The sequence below is a fragment of the Numenius arquata genome, chromosome 18, assembly GCF_964106895.1.
Source record: "Numenius arquata chromosome 18, bNumArq3.hap1.1, whole genome shotgun sequence".
NCBI classification, from domain to species: domain Eukaryota; kingdom Metazoa; phylum Chordata; class Aves; order Charadriiformes; family Scolopacidae; genus Numenius; species Numenius arquata.
Window position 1 is genome coordinate 1739550 of NC_133593.1, and position 25540 is coordinate 1765089.

The following is a 25540-nucleotide window of genomic DNA, read 5'->3' on the forward strand; positions in this document are numbered from 1 at the left end:
AAAGGGTTCCCGATGCCGCGAGGCGCAGGATTCCCACATGCCACACTATGGGTACCAAATTCTGACATTTCGTACACGCTAAACCACAGTCAGATTTTAACCAAAACACAAGCTCACGCAACAGAAAGAGAATTCTCTGGGTGGGTGCGGGGGTGCAGGGCGGCGGGGCTGGTCAGACACTTCTCACCCGCATCCAGCTCCCCTGTCCTAAATGTAACAAAGAGAAATGAGCTCATATTTGCGTACTTCAAGCAGGCAACTGGGATTTCAGCTCTAGGTAGTCTTCGGTGCCCAGAATGAACGCCCATCCGGGCACAGAGAACTCCTGGCAGGGAAGCCAGCCCAGCTGCCTCCACACCCTCGGTCCTATGGACCATCTCAGCACCCTCAACTGTCGCCCGTTAGAGCCGGTAGGTGGTGATGGGGGTTCATCTGGCCCCCCACATCTTGCTCTAAACCCATGCCTTGCCGAAGCACAGCACAGAGACCTCACTCGGGGAAGAGCACACATCGTACTTGTCTAAAAATCCCCTGTACCAAATATACACTTGACCCGAAGTTACATACCCGCTATGCCAGAGCTATTTTTTTCCACCAGACTCGTCACCGTTGCTATAAATCACCCCGGTTTGCAGAGGCCAGACGAGATGTCACATCTCTGTGCTCAGCTTTCTGCCTGCCCTAAGAAAACCTCTGTGATACAGGCAACGTATCTATTACCTCTCTGTCTCCCTTGGGCTGTAGGTGCACGACCGCTCCTGCTCTACCCCGTGACCATGTTCCCCGTGCCCGCAGAGGAGACACCACACTCGGAGCCCTCCTTACAAGCACCAGCCAGACCCCACGGCAGCCCCCGGAGCACATCGGAGCAGGGAGTCCCACGCTGATCTCCACAGAAGAAGGGTAATTGTAGCTTATGATTTCAGCTCTCCCTCTGCAGCTGCAGGAGTGGTAGGTGGCATCGCGGTTACTTGTCCACTACCAAGGTCCTAGTGTGAGGTCTCCTGCAGCTTTTGCCCCTTTTTAAATAGGTGCCTAAATCATCCTGGAAACTTCGGCCCCAGCAACATCCAGAAGGTGCCGGTTTCACAGTTCGGTTGTAAATAACACCCAGCTTTCTACCTTATCCCTTCCTGTTCTTGCGTTTCACCTTGTTTGTCACCCAACAGTGCTGCTTCAACATCTTGTGGTGCCAGGCACTTCCACAGGCAGGACAGGTTTTTCCACGGGAGCGTATAACCCAGCAATATAAATAACACTTCCCTGCCCAGCCGAGTGCTTCTCGCCTCCTACAGCCCCTTCCCCCCAGCACACACACTGACAGGCACCAGGAAAGGTCCGTTGTATCCCTACACCCGCCTCGCACCCTCAGTGCGGAGGTACAGTCAGTAAAAGCTCGGGAGACACAGCCCACAGCGGCCTCAGGTTCACCGCGGCACCGAACCGTGCAGCAGCTTGGCAGGCAAAACTCAGGGAGGGAATCACACTGACACGGCCAAAAACATTAACTCCGCTCTCTCGCGCGGTTGTGAAAGCTGCAGAGCTTGGAAGCACTAAATGGGACCCTTGATTGGGATTACATTCCCAGTTGTGAACCTATGGGGAACAATTTTCAAAAAAATTAGCTTCCCCAGTCAGTGTTTTAATTAGATACCTCACCTAGATTTCTTCGGTCTTTACAACATGTTTCTCTATCCCACGCGGCATCTTTAAAACTCCCTTTTCTACATCTCAGAACTACTGAACCTGGTGAGATTTTAATAGAAATCCCTTCCCTACGCTATAAAGAGCGGCATTACTTGAGATTTTAATTAGCAGCTGTCAATGCTGAGCCATAGGAAATACTGAATAGTTTGCTTAACTTAATAGAGAAAGCGCATTTTGCTTTCTGACCTTCTGCGCTCAAATGACGGAACATACTTTAGCCGTTTAAAAACTCCCTTCCAAAAAGCCCAACTCCGTAGTAGTAAAAATCCTTTCCCCCACCCAATATACAACGTGCTGCTCCAGCCCCAACTCCCCCACGGAGCACCCTGCTCATCCGATGCAGAAATCATGACGCTGTGATTTCCTGACCGGTGCTATCAACCCCAGAGGCAGCGTTGTATCCTGCTTTCCTCCCACCCTGCGCAGGGCACTCACTCGGAGCTTTAAACACAAACGGAACTTGGAAATCAGATAGTAAATTGATTCAGCCCCTCGAGACCCCGTTTGCACAATAATACAGGAAAAAGCACGTCCTGTCACGCAAACTTCAAGCCGCGCGCCCGCTCTCTGCCCCGACTCCCACCCGCGACCCTGCTCCAAAGGCATTAAAAGAATTATTCCTACCGTTCAGCTGCCGGTAGACGATATCTTCTAGGAGGGAGAGTCTCTTCAGCACCGCATCCTGGATGGAGCTGATGCCGTGGGCTGTCAAGTTGGCTACTTCTGCCCTGGGATGGATGTCATGGAAGGAGTCGCCGCTCTTGGCCGTGATGGGTCTGCACTTGGCCAGGAAGAGGACGAAACCAGCCACCGCGATCAAGTTTAACACCAGCAGGACTTTGACTCTCCTCAAAGAAGCCATCAAACTTCCCGAGGGGCACCACCAGCCGCCGCCGGCTCGCCCCTAAGGGCTAGTGGAGGGGGCCGGCAGGTGCCCGTCGCTGCGCCCACATCCCACGCCGCCGCAGGGAGCCCCAGCCCGGCCCCGGCCTGGCCGCGGCGAGGAGCGGAGGGGCTTTGACGAGGAGAAAGCGCCGAGCTACGGCCCCACCGAGGAGACGACACCGACACCGCCGCCACCGCCGCCGCCACCACCACCGCCGGGGCCGGCCGCCCCGCTCCGCTGCCGGCGCAACTTCATACCCCGCGCAGGGCGGCCGCGCCTCGGCTCCGGCGAGCCCTGCGGCAGCTCCGCCGCCTCCTCCTCCTCCTCCTCCTCCTCCTTCTTCTTCTCCGCCGACCGCGGGGCCGTTCCTGCGCTGCGCGGACGGGGCATGCCCCGCCGCTACCGCCGCCTCGCTGCACCGGGGGGGGGGGGGGGGAGCAAGGGGGCGGGCACGGGGCTCCCGCCCCTCTCGGCGTACGGAGCCGGGAGGATGCGGCAAAGCGGAGCTCCGCGCATCGCAGCCGCGGCCCGGCTGCTGGGAAACCCTGGGATGGAGAAGAAGCGGTGATGATGATGATGATGATGGGGGGGGTCGAGCCGGGCAGCGGCGCCCCACGGGCTCCCCCCGCCGGGGGGACCCCGGCGGGGGGAGCCCGTGGGGCGCCGCTGCCCGGCTCGACCCCCCCCGAGTGTCTTTATCGGGAGCCTCTCTAGATGCCATACCCTTATATTGACATTTTCCATTAATTTCCACCGCCTGCTTCTTTTCAATTAACTTTACCACCCCCCCCCACCCACCCCTTTCCATACACGGGCGTTTAATCCCAAACCAGAGCATCCCACTTTCTTCCCCTACCTCCCCCCAAATCTATCCCACACCCAGCGCGAAGAGGGAACGGCTCCAAGAGCTTGTCACCGGAGGAGCTCGGAGACTTCAAATATTATCAGCGTTAAACGGCATCGATTAGAATTCGAAGCCGAAGTTTTCAAGCCGGGCTGCTCCACCGGAGAGGAGGAAAACCAGCTATTTTAAAGCTTTATCCATTTGCCGCAGTTAACCCCGCTTTTCGGAAAGATGACCTGCAAAGGGATTAGAAATTCAAACAACGTTGAGTCATTGTATCCTACCAGGCAACTTTTCAAGATGTAAGAATATCCCCTCTCACCTTCAAAGCATAATTAAAAAATAAAAAAAATAAAGAAGAAGAAAAAAAAAAAAATCAATGCCATGGAAACAAACCTAAAATTGCTTTAAAGGATTTGGAGTTTTAATTTAGCTGCACATTAAATCTTTTATGGTTTCTACATTCAGACCCAGGACCCTGCTACAGCCCTGAAGGAAGGATACAGGCACGTAACTCACAGTCAGACCCTGAAACAACGTGCTCAGTCCGTCACCCACACTCAGGTTTATTATTCCAGGAAGAGGGTCAAGCGGTAAATGATTTCGGTGACAGGAAGCTAGGACTACCTTACAAATTCCTGAAAACCTGGAAAGCTTTTTGCCGGCACTGAGGGGAAGCTCATCCTGACACCTGCAGGTTTGGGGCTTCTTTGGGGCTGTTCTGGCACACGATAAACACAAGAGTTTTGTTTCCAGAGCTGTCAACCAAGATCCTTCTTTTTTTTCCCCTCTAGCAATAAAAGCACTTTAAAAAAAAAAAAAAAATAATCCCAACACAACTTTGCAGAGTTGTTTACCAAAAAGGGCAGCCACACAGCCCAGACTATCAGGAGCAGGAATATTCAGGCAAACAGAAAACTACCTGCTACTTATTTGAAAAGCGTCTCGCCTGAAGATGACCCATTCCTGCCAGTCCTTCATCAGGCAGCGCGCCCACTGAAGTCAGCCTCATTGCATTACACAGAAACAGCAACATCTATTTTAATTATAGAGCACTGGTTGTAAAAAGCCAGATGTAAGGAAATTTGGTACACTAACATTACATAATAGGACCCTAATGCAAAAAAAAAACCAAACAAACCCAAAACCCTCAAAAAAACCCCAACAAACTACAAAACAAAACAAATTCAGTATCTTAAAATAAAAAAAAAAAAAGTGAATGAGAGGATTTGAAGCAGTTCCTTGCTGAAGGAAAGGAGAGTATTTTCTCCCCCCTCTTCCTAAGAAAGGCACAGAACTAAGTCCCCAGGAAAGCAGGGAGGGAAGGAGGGAGCCACCACTCACCTTGTGTTGCTGTGATCAGTCTCACCTGGCGCCTGTGAGAGCCCGTGGTCCCCACGAGGACAGCATGTCAGGATAAAATAAACATGGCCAAAACCTGTAGGAAAAAAATAATTATATTCTGTGTGGGAAATAGATTACACAGACATTGAACAGCTAAACCCCCTGCCCTGTGCAGGAGGATTAACTTCAAAACCTTCCCGCATCTCTGTTGTTGTTGTTGCTGCTTTTTTTCTTCTATAAAGAGCAGAACCAACCAGCGCAGCCTTTGAAGCTCTGCTGGCTGACAACAAACAGCCATCACCTGGGAAGTCCACCAGCCCAGCTGCAAAACATCGCCATCGCAGAGGAGAAAGTTTTTCTGCTGCTGGCCTCATGGGGCAAAACTCCTGCTTTGGATCAGCATCGGCCTTTGGGGGGTGAAGGGCACCTGATTAAAAACCTGATCCCCCTCTCCTGAGCTGGTTTGTAACACCACGTGTTCCACAGGACTCCTTCCACTGGGCTGCTCCTACAGCAACAACAATTTTCCCTTCATTTCTTTTACTCAGAGGAAGTTATTTCAGTCTTGCTCAGTCGTTCCACAGTCACTGCTGGCCCGACGATCAAGATTTGAGCAACTGCTAGAGCGCAAACCCCAAAGAATGCACACCAACCGTCATGCACCCTTTAGCATGACCTGAACAACAACCACTACACTGCTCTGCACGAGGCTTGGCCAACTCTATCGTATTTCCAGTTAGCCTAACGCTGTCTGCATCATCCTCAAGAGCTGCAGCATTATCTGCCAATGGATACCTTAAAAGTGACACAGGAGGCAGCAGCACGCTGCAGATAACAAAAACCAGTAAAGACCAAAAAGTCCACTGAGGATGGGCACCACCAGGATACAGCTGTAGGAGACCAGGAAAGGTTGTGCTTTGTGGTGTAAGTCTTGAGAACAGCCTCCCCCACGCCCCACAACCGGTATTTCATTGGAGCTTTGCACCACTGTGAGACTGAAAGAGACTTAAATAACAAGTCATAGAAACATAGAATGGTTTGGGTTGGAAGGGACCTTAAAGCACATCCAGTGCCACCCCCTGCCCTGGGCAGGGACACCTCCCACCACACCAGGTTGCTCAAAGCCCCCTCCAACCTGGCCTTGAACCCCTCCAGGGATGGGGCAGCCACAGCTTCTCTGGGCAACCTGGGCCAGGCTCTCACCACCCTCACAGCAAAGAACTTCTTCCCCACATCTCAGCTCCATCTCCCCTCTTTCAGTGTCAAACCCTTCCCCCTCCTCCTATGGCTCCCCTCCCTGATCCAGAGTCCCTCCCCAGCTTTCCTGGAGCCCCTTGAGGGACTGGAAGGGGCTCTAAGGTCTCCCCGGAGCCTTCTCTTCTCCAGGCTGAACCCTCCCAACTCTCTCAGCCTGTCCTCACAGCATAGGGGCTCCAGCCCTCCCAGCATCTCCATGGCCTCCTCTGGCCCCGCTCCAACAGGTCCGTGTCCTTCCTGTGCTGAGGACTCCAGAGCTGGACACAGTACTCCAGGTGGGGTCTCATGAGAGCAGATTAGAGGGGCAGAATCCCCCCTCCTCACCCTGCTGGCCACGTTTCTTTTGATGCAGCCCAGGATGCTGTTGGCTTTCTGGGCTGCCAGGGCGCACTGCGGGCTCGTGTCGAGCTTCTCATCCACCAAATACAAACGGCAGTTTGATATAAACGTGAAAAGGTTTGTCAAGACCCCACTCTCCATATCAGGGTTTCAACAAGGAGCAGATCAGCGTCCACTGTAGCATTTGGGTTTTTTTCCTCTAATTTTTTTTCCACTTTCATTACATTCCTACAAAAAAAGCATGAAACATTGTTACTAAATAGAGAAGAAGAACTAAAGGGTATTTATCAGTATCAGGGAGAGAAGATCAGTTTGCATGTCTAATGGAAAAATTCTATTTTTGCCCAATACAGTGGAGTTCCACCAACAGCACACGCACACTTTTCAAGTGCCAGCCAAAATAATTACTTCTCTCCTTCTGGGGGTAAGGGGGGGCGTGTGGAGAAATCCACTAAATCATGAATATTCAATGGATTGATTAATGACATACTAATCCTTTAGCTAAAATTTCTGCTCCTTAACATCCAGCAAACACTAGCTGCTAGTTACAAGAAGAATTGAAAATGCAAAAATAACTTGGTTTCCAGAAGTTCTCTCACCCTGATGACTCTGGAAGCGTCCGATGGCCGCACGATACCATGGGACACCTGGGGCAGAGTCTCCTCGCATTCTGGTGGATGTAAACCAGGCAGAAAGAACTGGTTTCTTGCCCCTTACTGGAGCCATAGCAGCTCCATCCTCTCCCCTAGGCCAGCAGGGATTGAGGGTTCTGCTGGAGTGTCCTGCACCCACCTGGGGAAATCTAAACACCTACATTTCCAGCCTCATGAACACCAGTGTAAGAAAGCAGATGTTTGGGTCTTCTTAGATGAATTTCCTTTAACTGCATAAATTAGCCTTTCTGTGACTTTGAATTCTCATAAGAAAATAATGAAGTTCAACAGAAAAAAAAAAACCCAAACCACAAGGGTTCAATGTAAAGCCATGAGATGCATCCTCAAAATCTTGACGTTCTGGCTGGAGGATTATTAGGGCAATTGGGTTTCTTCTTTGTTTTCAGGCTTCAGGTGGTGCCCATCAGGAGTTGCCAGGCTTTCCTTTTTCTCTCAGGATTTTGAGGATTTCAGCTTTAATTTTCTTTCTTTGTTGTCTGGAACCACCTCTGAGAAAGTCCCTCACCACCATGTCAGGTGAATTCAAGCTTTCCCATTGCCTATGGGCTCTATGTTTCTCACACCACTGTCTTCTCCGTGTGGGAATCTGCCCCATGAAGTGGGCTCCCCAGGGCTCCCCCAGGAGCCACAGAACGTGCCCTCGCTGCTGGCAACAGCTCAGGAAGGGTCGCTGGAACCCACCCTGCAGCAACAGGTCTCAAAGGTCTCGTTGTGTGCAGAGATTCTGTCCCTCTGCTGCCCTGGGTACCACAGTGCTGTTGGCATTGCAAGGGACACCAACAGCTTGAAAACTGACAGGCTGAGAGAGTTGGGGGGGTTCAGCCTGGAGAAGAGAAGGCTCCGGAGCCTTCTCTTGGAGCCCCTTCCAGTCCCTCAAGGGGCTCCAGGAAAGCTGGGGAGGGACTCTGGATCAGGGAGGGGAGCCATAGGATGAGGGGGAAGGGTTTTCAACTAAAAGAGGGGAGATTGAGATGAGATCTGGGGAAGAAATTCTTTGCTGTGAGGGTGGTGAGAGCCTGGCCCAGGTTGCCCAGAGAAGCTGTGGCTGCCCCATCCCTGGAGGGGTTCAAGGCCAGGTTGGAGGGGGCTTGGAGCAACCTGGTGTGGTGGGAGGTGTCCCTGCCCAGGGCATTGGGGTGCGACAAGATGATCTTTAAGGTCCCTTCCAACCCGAACCATTCTATGATTTTCCCTACCCTCAGTTTATTGGCCATGTGAGGCCTAGTCTTGTCTTGGAAAATGAGTAAGCACTTGCAAAAAGTGAGATTTTAAATTTTTTTTTTCCCAGAAGCTAATATTAAGAAGTTGATGGCACATCGTCTGCTCTCTCTGGGTTCATTTTTGACAGTAATATAGGCAAGTATTTAACATCAAGGAGTGAACTCTTTATCTCCAGCCTTAAAATTTTCTTCCACTGCGGGAACAGCTAATGCACAGAAGTAACTTTCTTCAGTTTTATCTTCAAAGTTTGGGAATATATTTAGTTCTACATTACAATGAGTCTATTCATATTTCATGAATTTTTAAGTTCAGGCTGTGAGCATGGACAGCTCATCACTGACACATCAGGGAAAGGCTGTGAAAAAACAAGCAACTTATTGTACTTTTGGCTTATGAGATTGCTTTATGGTTCCCTCAAGGATATTAAAAGAGATCTCTGCAATGGTTATCAATAAGTATCTTTCAGGATCAGCATTTCTAAAGCTTCTAGAACGGCTTCAACTCTTGACTGAGTTCAGAAATGAAAGAACTCACTCAGAAAAAGCAAAATCACAGCTTAAAGCTCAACTACTCTCCAGTTTTGCTGCTTTGAACTTCACTATTCATCGTGGTGACCAGGATCTAATTCTTAGGTCATTTTCCTTCCAACTGCAATACTCTATTCTATTCCACTCTGTTCTATTCAAGCTGGTTAGAAAAGTTTCTGTTCCTTTCTCGAAAAACAGGAGGGAAGGGAGAAGAGCAAGTTCACTGAAATCGTTATGAGTGATTAAAAATAAGAAAATATGTTTTAGATATTGACTTTTTGTGTGACTAGAAAAAAATTCCCCGCTTATTTCTTTTCATTACAGAAGACACTTATATGACCTGTATTATTTCAGCACCCAGTCATCTTATAGTCCTTCAGAACATCTCATTTGAGCCAGGGAACAGTATTGTTTCTTCACGTTACGTGTGCGAACAAAAAGATACCTAAGACCTTTGAAAAAGCGGGCTTTAAATTCCCAAGGAAATCAAGAGATGACAAAAATGACCTGGCCAAGATCAAAGCAAGAGCCTTTAGTACAAGAGCTGAGTTTGCCACCAGCCTCTGAAGTTCAAGGCTCACAGGCTCAGCTGATGGCCCTTCACCACCACCACAGTGCGTTGGGGAAAGCAGGGAATTCCAGAGAGCTCCCCAAAACCAATCTGCATATAATATATCCCTGTTCCTATTAACATCGGGGTGGCCTTTCACACGACTGTCAGAAGGGCAGACCATAGTGCAATGAAGATGTAGACAAAAAGTCAGCTTGGATATAACAAAACCTTTCAGGGTTTAGTTTTTTTCTCCCTAAAAGCCCAATCTCACTTTCCACAGCAACCTGGTCTCTGTTACAGCAGAAGAGACCCAAGAAACAGAGAACCCCCCTCTGCTGCTTGGTAAGGACAGCTCTGAGGACTTCCTGGGTGCTACAGCTCATGCTCAAGAATAACTTCTTGTCCTATGCCTAATATCAAGTATTCAGCTCAGGGTCAAGACTGAAAGCCTTTCCTGAAGCCATGGGGTGCAATGCAGAGCTCTCCCCAGCACCCTGCTCCCCCCAGCAAGGGCACCACTGGGGCAGGACAGTGGTTCCAAGTCATGGAGATGGCCCTGGAGATACATCATTCAAGATTTGGTCCTGGTGCTGCCACAGGTATCAATGGAAAACTATCTCCTTTTTTTCCCTTATCCAAGATAGTTCTCTGTGTATCGATGTCAAAAATACAAAGCGTCTTCGTCAATAAAGAAAACCAACAAAAAAATTACTTTTTACAAGCCAGTGTGCATGAACACTTGCTTCTTTATGGCTTTTCATGTAATTCTTTTTAGATAATTAAGATATCTCTCACATTGGATTTGTACTTAAAACTAAGTTACAGTCGTGCTCAGGCAGCTTTTATCCTGCTGTGATTATGAATAGTGGGCTGACCATCTGGAAATAATACACTATTTTAACCTTAAAAATTTAAACCTCCTAATAAAGAGGTATGAGAGATTGGAACAACTGCTTAACGAATGCTGGTCTGTGCACTGCGTTGCGCTAATTAAATATCATTGATAGATAGGAATAAAATTCTTGTTACAGAACTTAAAAGATGCTTCTCATAAAAATTTCAAGAGGTTCTGCATCCCAGCAAAAAGAATACTTCAAAGCAGTTGTTAACATTTAGAAAATCAAGTAGGTCAAGAAACAGACATACATATATGTTTACACTTTGAATTAAACAACGGAATTTTCCTGTAAGGTAGCTTTTTGGTTTATTTTGGGGATCTATATCAACTGTTTTACCAGTTCCTAAAACATACCAAATGCCTGTCTCAGCAATCCCTCACAGAGAAATACAAGATGCTGCGTATCCTTGTGGAGTTCAATGAAAGGTAGAGGGGGGGAAAAAAAAAAAACCCAAACCAAACACAAACTGGATTTTATTCCAGATTTGCTGTTGATTCATTGGGTGTCCCCAGGCAAAGTGCCCAGAGCTGAGTTTTCAGGGTAGTCATGGATCAAATATTCCGACGCTCAACCCAGGGCTGCAGTTCCAGAAGAGCCACACAGTAAATCCCAAGGTGCTGAGCAGCTCTGAGCAGCAGGGGGTGCATGCAAAGGGGGGGGCTTTGCCAGGGTAGACCTGACCTCTTGCACAAATACTGCACAAACTCACATTTTCCGCCACTACTACGATATTTTTAAGCAGCCTCAGGAAGCACATTTTGATCCTCAGCTCAGCAATGCTGCTGAAACATTCCCCATCACCAGCCGTGGTTGGTTATTTTGGGAGGTGGGGTCCACAAAACTCAGTGTGGAGGCTCCTGAAAGCAGCTCTTTCTCCTTTTTATTGCAAATATTCTCAGCTGGAAAATCATCTGTGGCAAAACCCTGTCTCCTCCTCCTGTTCAATCACAGAATGGTTTGGGTTGGAAGGGATGAAAGATCATCGAGTTCCAACCCCCCTGCCCTGGGCAGGGACACCTCCCACCAGACCAAGGTGCTCAAAGCCCCATCCACCCTGGTCTTGATGAAACTTCTGTGGGAGATGTGGGACAATACAAGCCAGAGTTCTGGCTGTACTAGGCTTACTTGTCAGGTTGCACATCGGAAGAACATGGGAGGAGGATGCCCAGCGACAGCCGAGTCTGCTCTGCTCCCACCAGTCACAGGATGGTGGAGCTGCAAAGGGGAGCAGACCCCGAGGCCAAGTAAAACCTGAAACTTGCTCCATCAAATGAAAACCCGTGACCAACACAGGCTGGGATTTTCTCCCCAGTTATGAAAGCAGGATTCAAGCAATCTTCTCTGTCACCAAGCACAGCCCACCCGTGTCCCAGCGAAGCACCAGCCCAGCCCCTGCCAGATGGAATCATCTCCAGAGGCAGTTCCAGCCTGAGACAACAGTTGTGAATCTTGATACCTCACAAGTACAAACTGCCTGTTTTCATACGGTCTGAGCAGTTATTGAGTCACCCTGAAGGGATTGTTTTTAGCTTTGAAGATTGCTGCTTTCATTTCAGAAGAATGGCCAGGAAGATTTTCTGTTTTCTTTCCAATAATAGCATTTGTTGTGGGTGAAAGATATGACATCTTTAAGGAAGCAGAGAAAGAGAGAATTATGCGCTAGACCCTGCCTTGGAAATGCATCCCCTGAAGGAACTATGTCCGCATCTAGGGCTGAAGATCATGCACAAAAGAGATATTTTTAAGGAAAAAAAAGCAGTGCTGAGCCTATCCAATTTTCCCTCCTTTGGTCTGTCTTGTCGTAGCACCTGGGTGTTCCCCCTTTTCTCCCTCCAGAAGGGGAACAAAGCATTAAGAGATGGAGGGACTCACCCAAGTCGCATCCGCAGTTTGTAACGGTGCAAAGAAACCCAGGTGTCCTCAGCCCTGTCCTCACCCCAGAAACAGTGTCCCTTCTCCCTGCCCCGCACGAACTGCCTGCTCAAGGACCAGCAGTGGGGCCACGAATTCACTCCGAAGGCCCTAAACAATCAAATTAAGTGAGAAATCAGTGAATGTGACTCAGACGGATGTCACTCTCGGAGTGCTATTGCTAGCAAGTGCATGCTCAAGGTTTGCCAGCAACTTCATAGAATCACAGAATGGTTTGGGTTGGAAGGGACCTTAAAGATCATCCAGTTCCAACCCCCTGCCCTGGGCAGGGACACCTCCCACCAGACCAGGTTGCTCCAAGCCCCATCCAACCTGGCCTTGAACCCCTCCAGGGATGGGGCAGCCACTGCTTCTCTGGGCAACCTGGGCCAGGCTCTCACCACCCTCACAGCAAAGAATTTCTTCCTGAGATCTCAGCTCAATCTCCCCTCTTTCAGTGTCAAACCCTTCCCCCTCATCCTGTGGCTCCCCTCCCTGATCCAGAGTCCCCCCCCAGCTTTCCTGGAGCCCCTTGAGGGACTGGAAGGGGCTCCAAGGTCTCCCCAGAGCCTTCTCTTCTCCAGGCTGAACCCCCCAACTCTCTCAGCCTGTCCTCCCAGCAGAGGGGCTCCAGCCCTCCCAGCATCTCCGTGGCCTCCTCTGGCCCCACTCCAACAGGTCCATGTCCTTCCTGTGCTGAGGCCCCAGAGCTGGAGGCAGCACTGGGGGGGCAGCACTGGGGGGGCAGCACTGGGGGGGCCCTCCCCAGAGCAGAGCAGAGGGGCAGAATCTGTCCCCTTGTCCTGCTGGCCACGCTTCTTTTGTTACAGCCCAGGGTGCAGGGGGCTTTCTGGGCTGCCAGCGCACGTTGGTGGCTCCTGTTGAGCTTCTCATCCACCAACACCCCCAGTCCTTCTCAGGGCTGCTCTCCAGCCCTTCTCCACCCAACCTGGATTTGTGCCTGGGATTGCTGCGACCCAGGAGCAGGACCTTGCACTTGGCCTGGTACGCCATCCTTGCTGTTCGTTACATTACAGCCCATATACGCCTCCAGTAAACCAGTTCTGCGGTGCTTACGGCTTTCAGCTCACTGGTTTCCCCGTTCCTGCCGTCACTCCCCCTCGCTCCCCAGCAACGCCGCGCTTCAAAGACCAGTGCAACATCAGAGACACTGCAGCACTTTTTGTTTTCTTCTCTCCTTAACCGCTTTTTTAGCATTTTAAAACACAATGCACTCATGAAAGCTTGTAAAATTCCTCATAAAGTTTACCGTGCCACAGGATTATAGAATACCTCCTGGAACTAGGGATAAACAGCTAATCTTGGACCTGTCACTAGAAAGCGCTAATATATTTCAAAAAGCTATTAGCCCTTAAACCAAAAGCAACACAGAATTTGATTTGGGGCAACAGGCTATAAAACACTGAAATTGTTTGGCAACTCTGCATTGCAAGCAGGTGGAAGAAGCTGTAAGAGCCCGGGCATTTATTTTATTCTGCTATTTAAGGCATATTTTACATAGTTTCCAAAATGCGTGCAGGAAAACTAACATTAAGTAAGGACACTTGAAAAAACGGTTGAACAATTGATTTACCACACATTTTCAGGAAGCAGAACACCCTTTAATATGTTACACAAGGCGGCAGGGGAAGGCAGTAAATATTACATATAACAATAATAAGCTATAAATAGCCTTTGTATTTTTTTATGGCATTGTATCTTAAGGAGCTTTAGAGCCATCAGCACTGACCACGCTCCAGATGAGCAATATCCATTTTGTGGATGGAAAGACTAAAGTGCACCTATTAATCGTGAATGCCCTGGTTATTTCTGAAGGGCTTTGGGACAGGAATGGCCGGGCCGACCTGGGATGGCGGGACAGGGAGGGAAGAGGGTCCAAGGAATGTGAGGAGGGTTTGAGATTCTCATGTGTAAAGCCAAAGCCTAAACACGTTTCATAACTTGCTCCTATCCCCAGCCTTTGTAAGTACCTGGTCCTGTCCCTTCCTCTCGCCCGCAGGTCATGACACAGAAGAGCAGGAGGGTTCGATTTCTGGGAAAGACAACACGGAGAGAGCAGGCAGATGGAAAAATGCTCCAGGTGAGGAGAGCAGGAGTTGCCTTCTCAGAGAGAGATACTTCTGTCACATATTTTGAGCGAGGTGATATTTAGGCTCTTCAAAACCTCAAAGGAAAGCAAAATACAAGCAGGAAGCAAGGTGAGTTTCTGGCTTGTGGCCGTGCTCAAACCCCCCGTCAGAGACAGCGGAGCTGGGACTGGGAATGGCTGGTGAAGGCGAGCGGCACTGGCAGGGAAGCCGTGGGTTTCTGGCCTGGACAGTGTATTTGCATTTTCTGCGCAGAGTAATTACCAGAGAAAGGCTAATACTCATGGGGAAAATATTTTTGGTGTTTCTCTGGGAAATAACCTATTATATGCAAGAATTTCTTTTTTTTCTCCCCCTAAAAGATACACTCGTCTCAGAGCCTTTTAAGGAAGGGATGTGTCAGGAATTAACCAGAGCATCGCTGCTCTGGTGTTCCTGCAGCAGCAAGTGTTGGGGCACACAACTCATCCACACAATTCTGACCTTTACGTGAGGCTTTGGTGTTTGCTTTCCATCAATTAGACACACATACCTACAAGGAAGGGCTGAATTCTAAAATTTTGTCAAAACCAGGTTTCAGTAGTAAAGAAATTCTGCCTTCAGCATCCCTTCAACAGCGTGAGCAGTGTGGAGCTGACTCATTCCACGGTGCTGTCACCAGCAGTATAAAAATCTCAAACAGAAAGTACTTGAGGTACAGAGGAGACGGTTCTGGAAAGAAAGAAAGGTTATTATCACCCACAGAGATCACAGCAAATAAGCAGGAACAAGATCCCCGGGCCTGAGAACTGAGCACACGCCAACAGCAGCTTTGCAAACGGCTTTGCTCTCCCTGGGAAACATCCTCCCATTTCCAGGATTCACACTGTAAAGCCACAAGGTTTGGCTATTCAGAAATGCCGTTCACAGCGATTCCAGGGCACATTCACACCAGGTAAGACAAAAGAGCTAAATTTGGATGTATATCTTTCCTTTTCAGTACTCGATATTTTGATATTCAGAAACAGGAGAGCAGAAAGGTAAGAGAAAGATTCTTCGAAATAATTTTGGCCATCCCCATCTCAGATGCCGTAAGCCCTCTTCTGCCCCAGCTGGGTCCGGAGAAAGGCACATGCACACAGAAAACAGGCCTTTGGAGAGGAAGATGCCCCCAGCAGAGCTCCCGGCAAACCTACGCCTGCCCAGCGCCCTTCTGGGGGTAAACCAGGGGAAAAGCCTGCTTTCAACCTGAGCAGTTATAAGCTTGAACAGAAAAATTCCATGGATGGATTTTTCTGCCTGTACCAAATTATGTATACTCAAAAATTTAAAAAAAAAAAACCAAAAAAACAAACACCAACAAAGAAAAAACCCACATGAAACAAACAAACAAACAAAAAAACCAAAAACCCAACCAAACAAAAAAAACCCTGCAAAACAGAAAAGCTTCTCTCAGTTCAGCCCCTGGGCTGCCCGCGGTGGCTCACTGCGGATGAAGGAGGAATCAGGGACAGGATCAGAAGAAAGTATTCAATAGGTTAACTTCCATAGGCTAAGCAGCGCGCAGAGCACACCAGCTATCACTTCTCGGGATTAGCAAAGAGAGAGGTGCCACATACAAATTATTTTTCAGTCTGGCTAGAGTACCTCTCAAGATAATTGAAATTAAGGACTTCAGGTCTTCAGCTTACCAGTTACCACCACCAGTTGGAAAGCCTGGTCTCCAGAGCCCACAGAACGGCCTTTGGAGTTGGACATCCACACACTGAAAAATCACTTTACTGAGACTCCTGATGCTTGGATACCCCCGACTCTAAGCACATTGAAATCAGTGACTCCACTCATTTAGACAAAGTGTATTACATCAGTAAGTGCTGGGAGAACTGGGATCCCAACCATTCTGTTCTGGAATAAAACTGGGCAGGGAGAGAAGTTTCTCAGACCAAGCAATTCAGGGAATAAGAAAACACCATTTACTGGATTTAATTCTTGCATTTGTGAATTGCTTGCAAAGACACATTTTCTTTCTTTTGTGTGGATAGTCTCCGTAGTGAATAGGAATCGGAAGGCACATATTAGAGCCTGTTAATCATTCTTGTGCAAACGGCCAGGATAATACTTGTGTATCACTCAAACCCATTTAAGCCCCATATTTAAAATTTGGCTACAGCAGCTCCCTGCACTGGCTCACACAAGCAATCAGTACGTACCAGGCTGTGCTGGAGTTCTCTTGCTGTTTATCTAGTTCCATTCTGCCTTACGAGATCATTTGTGACAAACAGCTACGAGGTCACAACATTAATTTGGACACCAGTCAATCAAGGAACAGAATACATTTTGACATACCCCACGTAATGAGCTAAGAAAAGGTTAATTTTAACCAAGTTAGTGTTTAATAAATGGTTATTCAACTCTAATAACTTGATAGATCCGCTTATAAAAATGACAATTCCCTAGCTCTTAATCACATTCAAGCTATTCAAGGCTCTAATTTATCAATTACCATGAGCCCGTGACAATTAGACCACGGTAAAAAACACTCAATGCAAAATGGTTTTCTGGAAAATTTCTGAAGAAGTGCATCGACTGACCACTCACAGAAAGTACAGAGTCCATATACCTATAGCATGGGTGCCCAGCCAGAAATCAATGCAGAAAGGTTAAAATAATTCTGTGTACAGTTGATTCTGCTGCTGAACAAGCGCAAGCCTGAATCTCTCCTTTTTGATGCAGGGAGCCTGGAAAGGATCTGTTTCTAAACTCTGCCTTGGGTGGAATAATGAATGGTCTTTCGGCTGCATTAGCAAGGAGGAAGGCTTGTAGGCAAAGCTTTCAGCTTCTCTTGTAGGCGTAGCTTTAATCACTGGGGACTACACTGTGGCAAATAAGCCTGTTGATGTGGTATTTCTCAAAAAAAAAAAAGAAAAAAAGAAAACAAGAAGCTTTCACTGCTCCTCTAAAGAGTTGCCAGTGCCCAGAACAACATTATATATATATATATTTATGTGGCTGTATAAGTACTCTGCTTAGAAATAACATCTAGGTCATGTTTTCCATACTGATCTACCTTCCATCTGCATCATCAAGGGCACTTCCACAGAAGCAAGAGCCTTATTAGGGATCTCATCTGCTACTGCTGCTTGTTCCCCCAAGTGACATTTAACCCTCAGCAGACACATCTCTTGCATTTCCCCGGCAAGCAAACACCAGGATCGGCTTGCCCAGGGAAAGGGAGCTGAATTTCAAGGGAAGGCAAGAACACCTGAGCAAAGACAAACAAACCAAAGATTTCATAAGGTGTCATTAATAAATGGCAGGTCAACCCAAGAGATGTTTTCCCACACGCTTCCCATCTGGTCCTTCAATGAAAACCTTCCTGGGCTCTGCAATCGCTGGTGTAGAGCTGGGGATAATGGCACGTTCAGAGGGAATTGTGGAGGCTGAGAAATGTAACATCACTCACTTCAATATAAGCCATGGCTATAAAATACAACACTTTTATGGCATATTAGATATAAGGCACCCAGGTACACAGTGAAAGCCATCATCCTCCACCCATTATCTGGATTTTTGTTACAGACTATCGTTTGACATCTTTATTTATACTAGGTAGGGCTTTACCTAGAAAAGCCCATTTATATCCCTGCAACAGATCACAAAGTAACTTTTCACGTTACGGCCAAGAATAGCAAAGCCTGGTCTTGTGTAAGTATATTAAATGCAACATACCTCTAGCACAGGAGGAACCGCAGATGGATACTCCAGAAGATATAACCAGCAATTAAGATTATATTGAAGCTGTTACGACTGTTGCACTGTATAGCAGTGTCCTCAACAAACACCCTGGCGACATCTGCATTCAAATGTTAATATCCACCCCAGAAACTGAGGAATAACCCAACCCCACAGAGGTCACAGGCAAAACTGTCACCGACCCAAGGCCGACAGCCGTCCCTACATTGCACACACACAGATGATGCCCACGTGCGGAGACCCACCCTCGCGGACCTGTGCTCACAACTCTGCAAAAACTCCAATCTCTATTGACATTATTCAAAATTACATGCATTTGATAGTGTTCTTGGGGTTTGCCTTTTTACAAATCTGAAATAACAGGCCAAGGCCAATCCAGCTTTGAATGGACAACAATTAGAATAACCACTAAACACCAAATCCCTGCTGTGCTGCAAAGGGCACAGCCCTGATCTGCCCAGGAGGATGCCCGAGTGCAGTAACATCACATCCCAGCTCTTCAGAGCACACAGTCACTGGTACCGAGGGGACAGGGAAGAACTTTAGAACCTCCTTGCCCACCCCTCCTTCGGTAAATCCCTATCTTTTAATGTCTAAGCGCATCGGAAGGGGACTTTGGTGACCATTTATAAAGAGCCACAAGTGAGAGCCTGTGAATGCAACATCTTGGTTATTTTCAGAGAAGAAAGCGTGACACCTGAGGGGCTCAGACTGACAGTGCTCAAATTAGCCCGTACCCACCTCCTGGGAGGAACCTTAAGTTCAGCACAAGCCCCTTAAAGGGCAGCATCATTCAGACATTATCAAGCACTTGTCTTTGATCTGCACGGTTCCTGTACGTACTTGTCCACTGCGTATTAACTTGTCCAAGGTGGCTGAACGTTTTCTTTTTATTTTAATTTGGCGCTTTGCCTGCCCAGCACTCTCTGTGCCTTACACAAACTCAAACAATGCAAGAGCCCAAACCATGGACACCAGTGAGCACCCAACACCGCTGTGCTGTCCTGGGCACAGCCTCCTCGCAGGGTGCCCCTGAAACCCCCAGGGACACCCCCACGTTCCCCAATAACTTCAATAGCTTCCTTCTGTCCCACAGCACCTCACAGCACAGCAAAGGACCTTCTCCTGGCTCATCAGGTTTAGTTGCCTATAAACCGTCTCATATCAGCACTTTTATTAAGGGATCATGCCCACAACATTAATGAATCCAACACACCCAAGCGGGGTGTCTTGGATATTAGATCTTAATTTCTAAACAACGTGCTGAAGTCTCCCAAGTGTCCTATAGGGACGGCAAGAGAGGCCACTGCCACTACACGGCCTCCAGACCCTCCCTCCTCCTCCTCACCAACTCCCTGCTCCAAGGGGCTTTATCCCCAAATCAAACCCGAGAGATTCTACTTGTCCCAGCTGCAGACACTCCACAGGGACTAGGCAATTATTTGAATAACCAAAGCCCAAAGCATTTTCTGGGTGTGTATTTTTTGGTTTGGTTTTTTTTAATTGCCAAGCCCTTTATTATACATACATTAAATAAAGTGCTACTCGCTGACAGGCTTAGGGAATTACTGGGCAAAGGAAAACAATAAATCTATAAGAAAACAAGGTATGTTACAGAGATGATAAATTAGGGTGAAAAACGCTCAGATTGCACAAAGCGCTTTGCAGGAAAGTTTAAGTTATATTGTATTATTTACAGTTTCTAAAAATGTGAGGCAAAGGAAGCTGCTTTCTGTTCTCCCCCCACCTATGTCTCCTGCCGAGGCTCACAAGAGTGAACTATCACAGTGGGTCTGGGCTCGTTTCCCTGGCGGGGGTGGGTGGCAGAGAACAGCAGGGCCCTGGCAGCGCCGTCACCTGAAGCGTTCGAGCTTTCCAAGCCAGGGAGAGGGACAGACCAGCAGGAGGGGACTCGCCATCCCCGGGGAGAAGCAGCATCGCTGCGGGACGCGGCGCAGCAGCACTGGCAGAGCAGGCGGTCAGCGCGGAGATACCGGATGCAGACAATGGCTGGGATGAGCCTGGAAGCCTCCAGGTACAGAATTTCTGCAATACTGTATCTGCATGCAATCAGAAGAAAGGCAATACAGCCCAAAGAAGCCAACCCTACGTCAAAGCTGCAGCAGGGGCCTCTTTAGCCTGATGGTAGCAGTGGTGGCATCAAAATACGTGGTATATCACGGAATCACGGAATTGTCAGAGTTGGAAGGGACCTCTAGAGATCATTTACTCCAACTCCCCTGCTAAAGCAGGGTTGCCCAGAGCACATCACTCAGGACTGCATCCAGGCGGGTCTTGAAGATCTCCAGAGACGGGGACTCCACGACCTCCCTGGGCAGCCTGTTCCAGGGCTCTGCCATCCTCACCGGAAAGAAGTTTCGCCTCGTATTTAAATGGAACTTCCTATATTCCAGCTTGTGGAATATATTTGTTAAACTCACCGTTTCTCCTGAATCACCAATCTATTTGCACCAGAGTTTCTCACAGATTCACATTATCTCACTTTCTCATATCTCAGCACTGGGATTTTGCACCAGTTCTTTAAGATTAGTGCAAACTATATTATTTTTTCCCCTCAGTTCAGAGAAAAGGAAGTGCGAACCCATGTGAACCTCAGGAAGTTCAACCAAGCCAAGCGCAAGGTCCTGCACGGCAATCCCAGGCACAAAAACAGGTTGGGCAGAGAATGGCTGGAGAGCAACCCTGAGGAGAAAGACCTGAGTGTGTTGGTGGATGAGAAGTTCAACACGTCCCGGCAACGTGCGCTGGCAGCCCAGAAAGGCCCCTGCAACCTGGGCTGCATCAAAAGAAATGAGACCAGCAGGGGGAAGGGGGGGGATTCTGCCCCTCTGCTCCGCTCTGGAGAGACCCCACCTGCATCCAGCTCTGGAGTCCTCAGCACAGGAAGGACATGGAGCTGTTGGAGCAGGGCCAGAGGAGACCACAGAGATGCTGGGAGGGCTGGAGCCCCTCTGCTGTGAGGACAGGCTGAGAGAGTTGGGGGGGTTCAGCCTGGAGAAGAGAAGGCTCCAGGGAGACCTTGGAGCCCCTTCCAGTCCCTCAAGGGGCTCCAGGAAAGCTGGGGAGGGACTCTGGATCAGGGAGGGGAGCCATAGGAGGAGGGGGAAGGGTTTTAAACTGAAAAGAGGGGAGATTGAGATGAGATCTGGGGAAGAGATTCTTTGCTGTGAGGGTGGTGAGAGCCTGGCCCAGGTTGCCCAGAGAAGCTGTGGCTGCCCCATCCCTGGAGGGGTTCAAGGCCAGGTTGGAGGGGGCTTGGAGCAACCTGGTCTGGTGGGAGGTGTCCCTGCCCAGGGACTGGATGATCTTTAAGGTCCCTTCCAACCCAAACCATTCTGTGATTCTATGGAAGTGAGGTGAACAAGGGAACCTAATGCAGCACCACCACAAGCACCTTAGCAATCACCTACTTCTTTGTGAGAAGGAAGCAGAAATACAGTGGACGAGGTCCCAAAGATGTCCCAGGTGACATCTCATGCACCAACAGCCCGATCTATCACTGAGTTTCAGGGACAGTGCTGCAGAAGACACACCATTTCACTGTAATCTGAAAGAAAATTCAGGCATGAGATAATGCGAGCCTATTCACGGCACTCAGAGTGCTGCACGTTTTTCCTTTTTCGAGTAAAACAGAACAGTGGAATCGATTTCTCCGAGCCAAACATCTCATGTGACAAATATAAAGCTACATTAAAATATCTGGCAGCTTCACTCTCCTCCAACTCAGCATAAGAATTCAAATCATCTGGGACACTCAAGCTAAGAGCTACAGCAAAAGGAAAAGTGCTACAAAGGGCAGTTTGAGGCTAGAGAGGGATGGTTAAGTTCCTATTTCCCCTCTCTTGAAGATGGTTATACTGTGACTAACCTACTCCGGGAAATACAGCGTGAAGTTTTGCATTAGGAAGATGTTTGGGGTTTTTCCTGCGAATACACTAACAGTATTTGCAGTATAATCCTGCAAATATACTAACAGTAGCCACCATTAGAATTTTACCATTTTCTTTAGCTGTAGCCCTGCAAAAAATTAAATCATACACATTCACTTTTGTGACATCTAAGTCTTCAGTATCAAAGCAAGAGTCTTTTAGAACATAAAACAATGTTTCAGACATCACAGTTTGATATAATATTTGGATTTTTTTCTTGTGATGTTATCTATGTATTTACAAACTGGCAACGCAGCACAGTTCCTAAGGGAGCTAAACTTATTTCTGCAACTAATCTCCTCACTGAGGGAGCAGTGGAGATCTCAGCAAATACACTGAGCTATAAAAGCTGTTATCCCTGGGACATAGCACACCAAACCCTGATGCGCTACATTCGTTAAACGGAGTTGAGGGAAGCCCGATCACTCCTGCTGGCTCCAAAAATAAGACTATTCCAAGGAGTTGGAGCCTGCATTCAAAGCCCCATCCAGCTGTATAAGAAACCTATCCCAAAAGCTGTGGAATACAAAAGCATCCGGGCACAGATGCATCAGCCTCCTGTTCCTCCCCAGAAGCATCCCAACTGCACAGATAACCTGCCCAGGGAACCACGGCTCTCATTACAGAACGCTTTTATCAGAGCCCAGACATCAAACAAGCTCTGTTCAACTTCAGTTTTATTCTCATCACTGGAATAACCTCACAAAGAGGCAATTCCTTAATCCCAGCAGAGGCAAGCTCCGAGCAAAGCATGTAAATACAAAACAGGAAGAAAAATCAATCCTCAATACAGACTGACTTATGCAAGGCAATGAGTATCAGGCAACAGCAAAATCTGAATTTCAGAAACCTCAGGCTGAATCTCTGTATCCTCTGCTCAGTTCAATCTCTTATTAAAGTCAAGGGAAATTCAGATAAATAAAGAGATTTGGCAACTGGCTTTTCATCTGAAGTTCAAAAATGCACAGTTACTTCTCCAGAGGAGTTTCTCCAGACCTGATTGCGAGGCGATTTCAAGCAGGAGCCTGTATTCCTGGGCTATAAACCCCAAACAGGAATTTATGCGAACATCAAGGAATGAGAGCACTGCAACGCCAGTTGTAAGTAGCAGCACTAGAGTATTCTGCAAACACCACCATTTCCCCTCCGACGTCTGCCGCTGCTCTGTCCTATGAGATGATCCCTAGGGAACTGATAAAGCGAGCAGAGTACAGCCCTGAATTCAGATTTGCACTTGGAATGAGAGTCCCGGGAGAGAAAAACCCACCGAAGGCTGGAGACTGCTGCTGGTGAAGCAACCCAGCTCCTCCGCCGCACCAGAGCCGAAGGCACACCAAAAGGTCAGCCCCGCCGCGCTGCTGGGATCTCTGCTTCAGCAGAGACATCCAGTAACATGGTAATGATCATCTGTCAAGTCCAGGGGGCTTCCACGCAGGACTCCAAACGTTATCTGCAGCCAGACACCTTCTACTGACTGAGGTCATGTGAAAAACCAAAGAAAAGGAGAAACGAGAATAGCATGGAGGAATGAAATGAAAAGGTTGAGAATTGCAGCTCTGGACTCTTCTCTTTCCTTCTCACCTGCACCTCCTGGCCCTATAGGCCTGGAAAACAAATTTAGGGCCTGGAAAACAAATCATATGAAGAGCAGTTGAAGAAGCTGGGACTGTTTAGTATGAGGAAGAGGAGGCTGAGGGGAGACCTCATCACTCTCTACAACTACTTGAAAGGACACTGTAGAGAGGTTGGTGCTGGTCTCTTCGCACAGGTAATTAATGACGGAACGAGAGGGAACGGCTTCAAGCTCCAACAGGGTAGGTTTAGACTGAACATTAGGAAAGAATTTTTCACAGGAAGAGTGGTCGGGCGTTGGAACAGGCTGCCCAGGGAGGTGGTCGAGTCACCATCCCTGGATGTGTTTAAGAGCCGTTTAGATGTGGTGTTGGGGGATATGGTGTAGGGGAGAACTTTGTAGAGTAGGGTAGATGGTTGGACTCGATGATCCCAAGGGACTCTTCCAACCTGGACGATTCTATGATTCTATGTCTGGCACCTTTCTCCGGGAGCGTGGACCTGTTCATTATGAACTGTAGCTGCGTTCTTTTTCCAGCTCTGAGCTGTGGCTGTTTTGCTGCTTGCTCCAGTTCAGATCCTTCTCATTGGGAGTCTCTAATCAAAGTTCCTCAGAAGCAGTCATCATCTCAACACGTGTTATTCATTGACTCGGTGCCCTTGCGCAGAGAGGACTGCCACCGAGACGTGCTCATACGCAGTCCCCAGTCCCCTCACCTCAATCACAAGATCTTTCTGGAGCCCACGGAAGCAGGTTGTCCCTCCAAAGAGTTGGGTGTCTTTCTCGGGCCCCTTATCCAGCACCCCTTTGCTCTCCTTTCTATATCAAAGGCCTTTCACAGCTCAGTTGACCCAGTTCACAATGGGACAAGTCAGACCCAGCAGCCAACACTGATAAGAGCATCACCAGCCAAGTCCCCACATCCTGGAGCCCTCTCTGCTCTGGACAGAAGGGCCCCTGATTCACAGAGTCAGGCAAGATGCTGTCCTAGAACATACAAAAGGTAGACAGTATTTATCGAGTAGACAGTATTTATCGAATCCTTCATTCATCACACAATTGTTAGATATTAGTTGCTCTTACAACTCAGCCAACCAGTCTAGATTTTTATCCGCTGATTTTTCCTAGTTTTCCTTTGTATCGATATACTTCTGTACTACATCGTTACACAGAGCTGCTGTTAATCAGATGCTGCTATTTAAGCCTGCGAGAGCCTGACCTCTAGATGTGGACGTGCTTTGTTTTTAAAACATTTATTTCCTTTTGAATGAAAGCCACCAAATTAAAGCAAGGTATTTTCCCCCCCCATTTTCAGAGTATAATAGAACACAAAAACATAAAACAAAGTATGTTTAAACACCTTTTCCAAATCAAGCAAAAACCCATCCGTCTTAATAGCAACCAAACCCGATAGCTCTTCCTACACACTCTGAACACGGCAGATGTTAAAAAGCTGTTTAATCTTCTTTAGAGTGCTTTAGGTAAAAAGCTGTGGCTTTCAAATATGTACAAAGAAGGTCAGAAAACTAAAATGCCTCGAAACAGTTTTGCTCAGGGGCCAATGGGATCTGAAGTGACCTCTATAATTTCTCAAGTTCCCAAACTTCATTATTATCAAGGCCTCTTTCCTTTTTGATGTGTTTAACTACACAGAAGGTGGGTGTTGCCTTCAGCGTATCTAAAACTTTTAAGCATCTTTGATTTATTCTCCTTGAAAGGTTAGTGTACCTGAGGCTGAAGCTAATGACGGGAGATCCATTGAAGTGTAGATTTACCTTAATCACTTTTTCAACCCCGTCATGAGGACAGTTTTTCAGTTTCTCTTCCATGTTCCAGAAAAAAATGCTGCAAACCCTCAAGTCTCAAACCCCACAACTATTTTATAAAACTTACTATTCTTAGAAAGTTTCCTCTTGCTTTACAAAAGGATATTGCACCTTTACACTAGTTCATTCCCACAAGAAAATGCCAGCATTTGTATCAAAAACCTCAGGAAGCTGATCGCTTGTGAAAGC

The 25540-nt window shown here is 47.9% G+C and overlaps 1 protein-coding gene across 1 annotated transcript in view; it reads right to left on the reverse strand.

The window, feature by feature from the left end:
* GALNT17 (polypeptide N-acetylgalactosaminyltransferase 17) overlaps positions 1–2569 on the reverse strand; it is a 227173-nt gene extending 224604 nt beyond the window's left edge. Inside the window, exon 1 of the mRNA XM_074160603.1 lies at positions 2332–2569. Coding sequence (XP_074016704.1) covers positions 2332–2569 — 238 coding nt within the window. The remainder of the gene's footprint in view (positions 1–2331) is intronic.
* Between the last annotated feature and the right edge of the window lie 22971 nt (positions 2570–25540).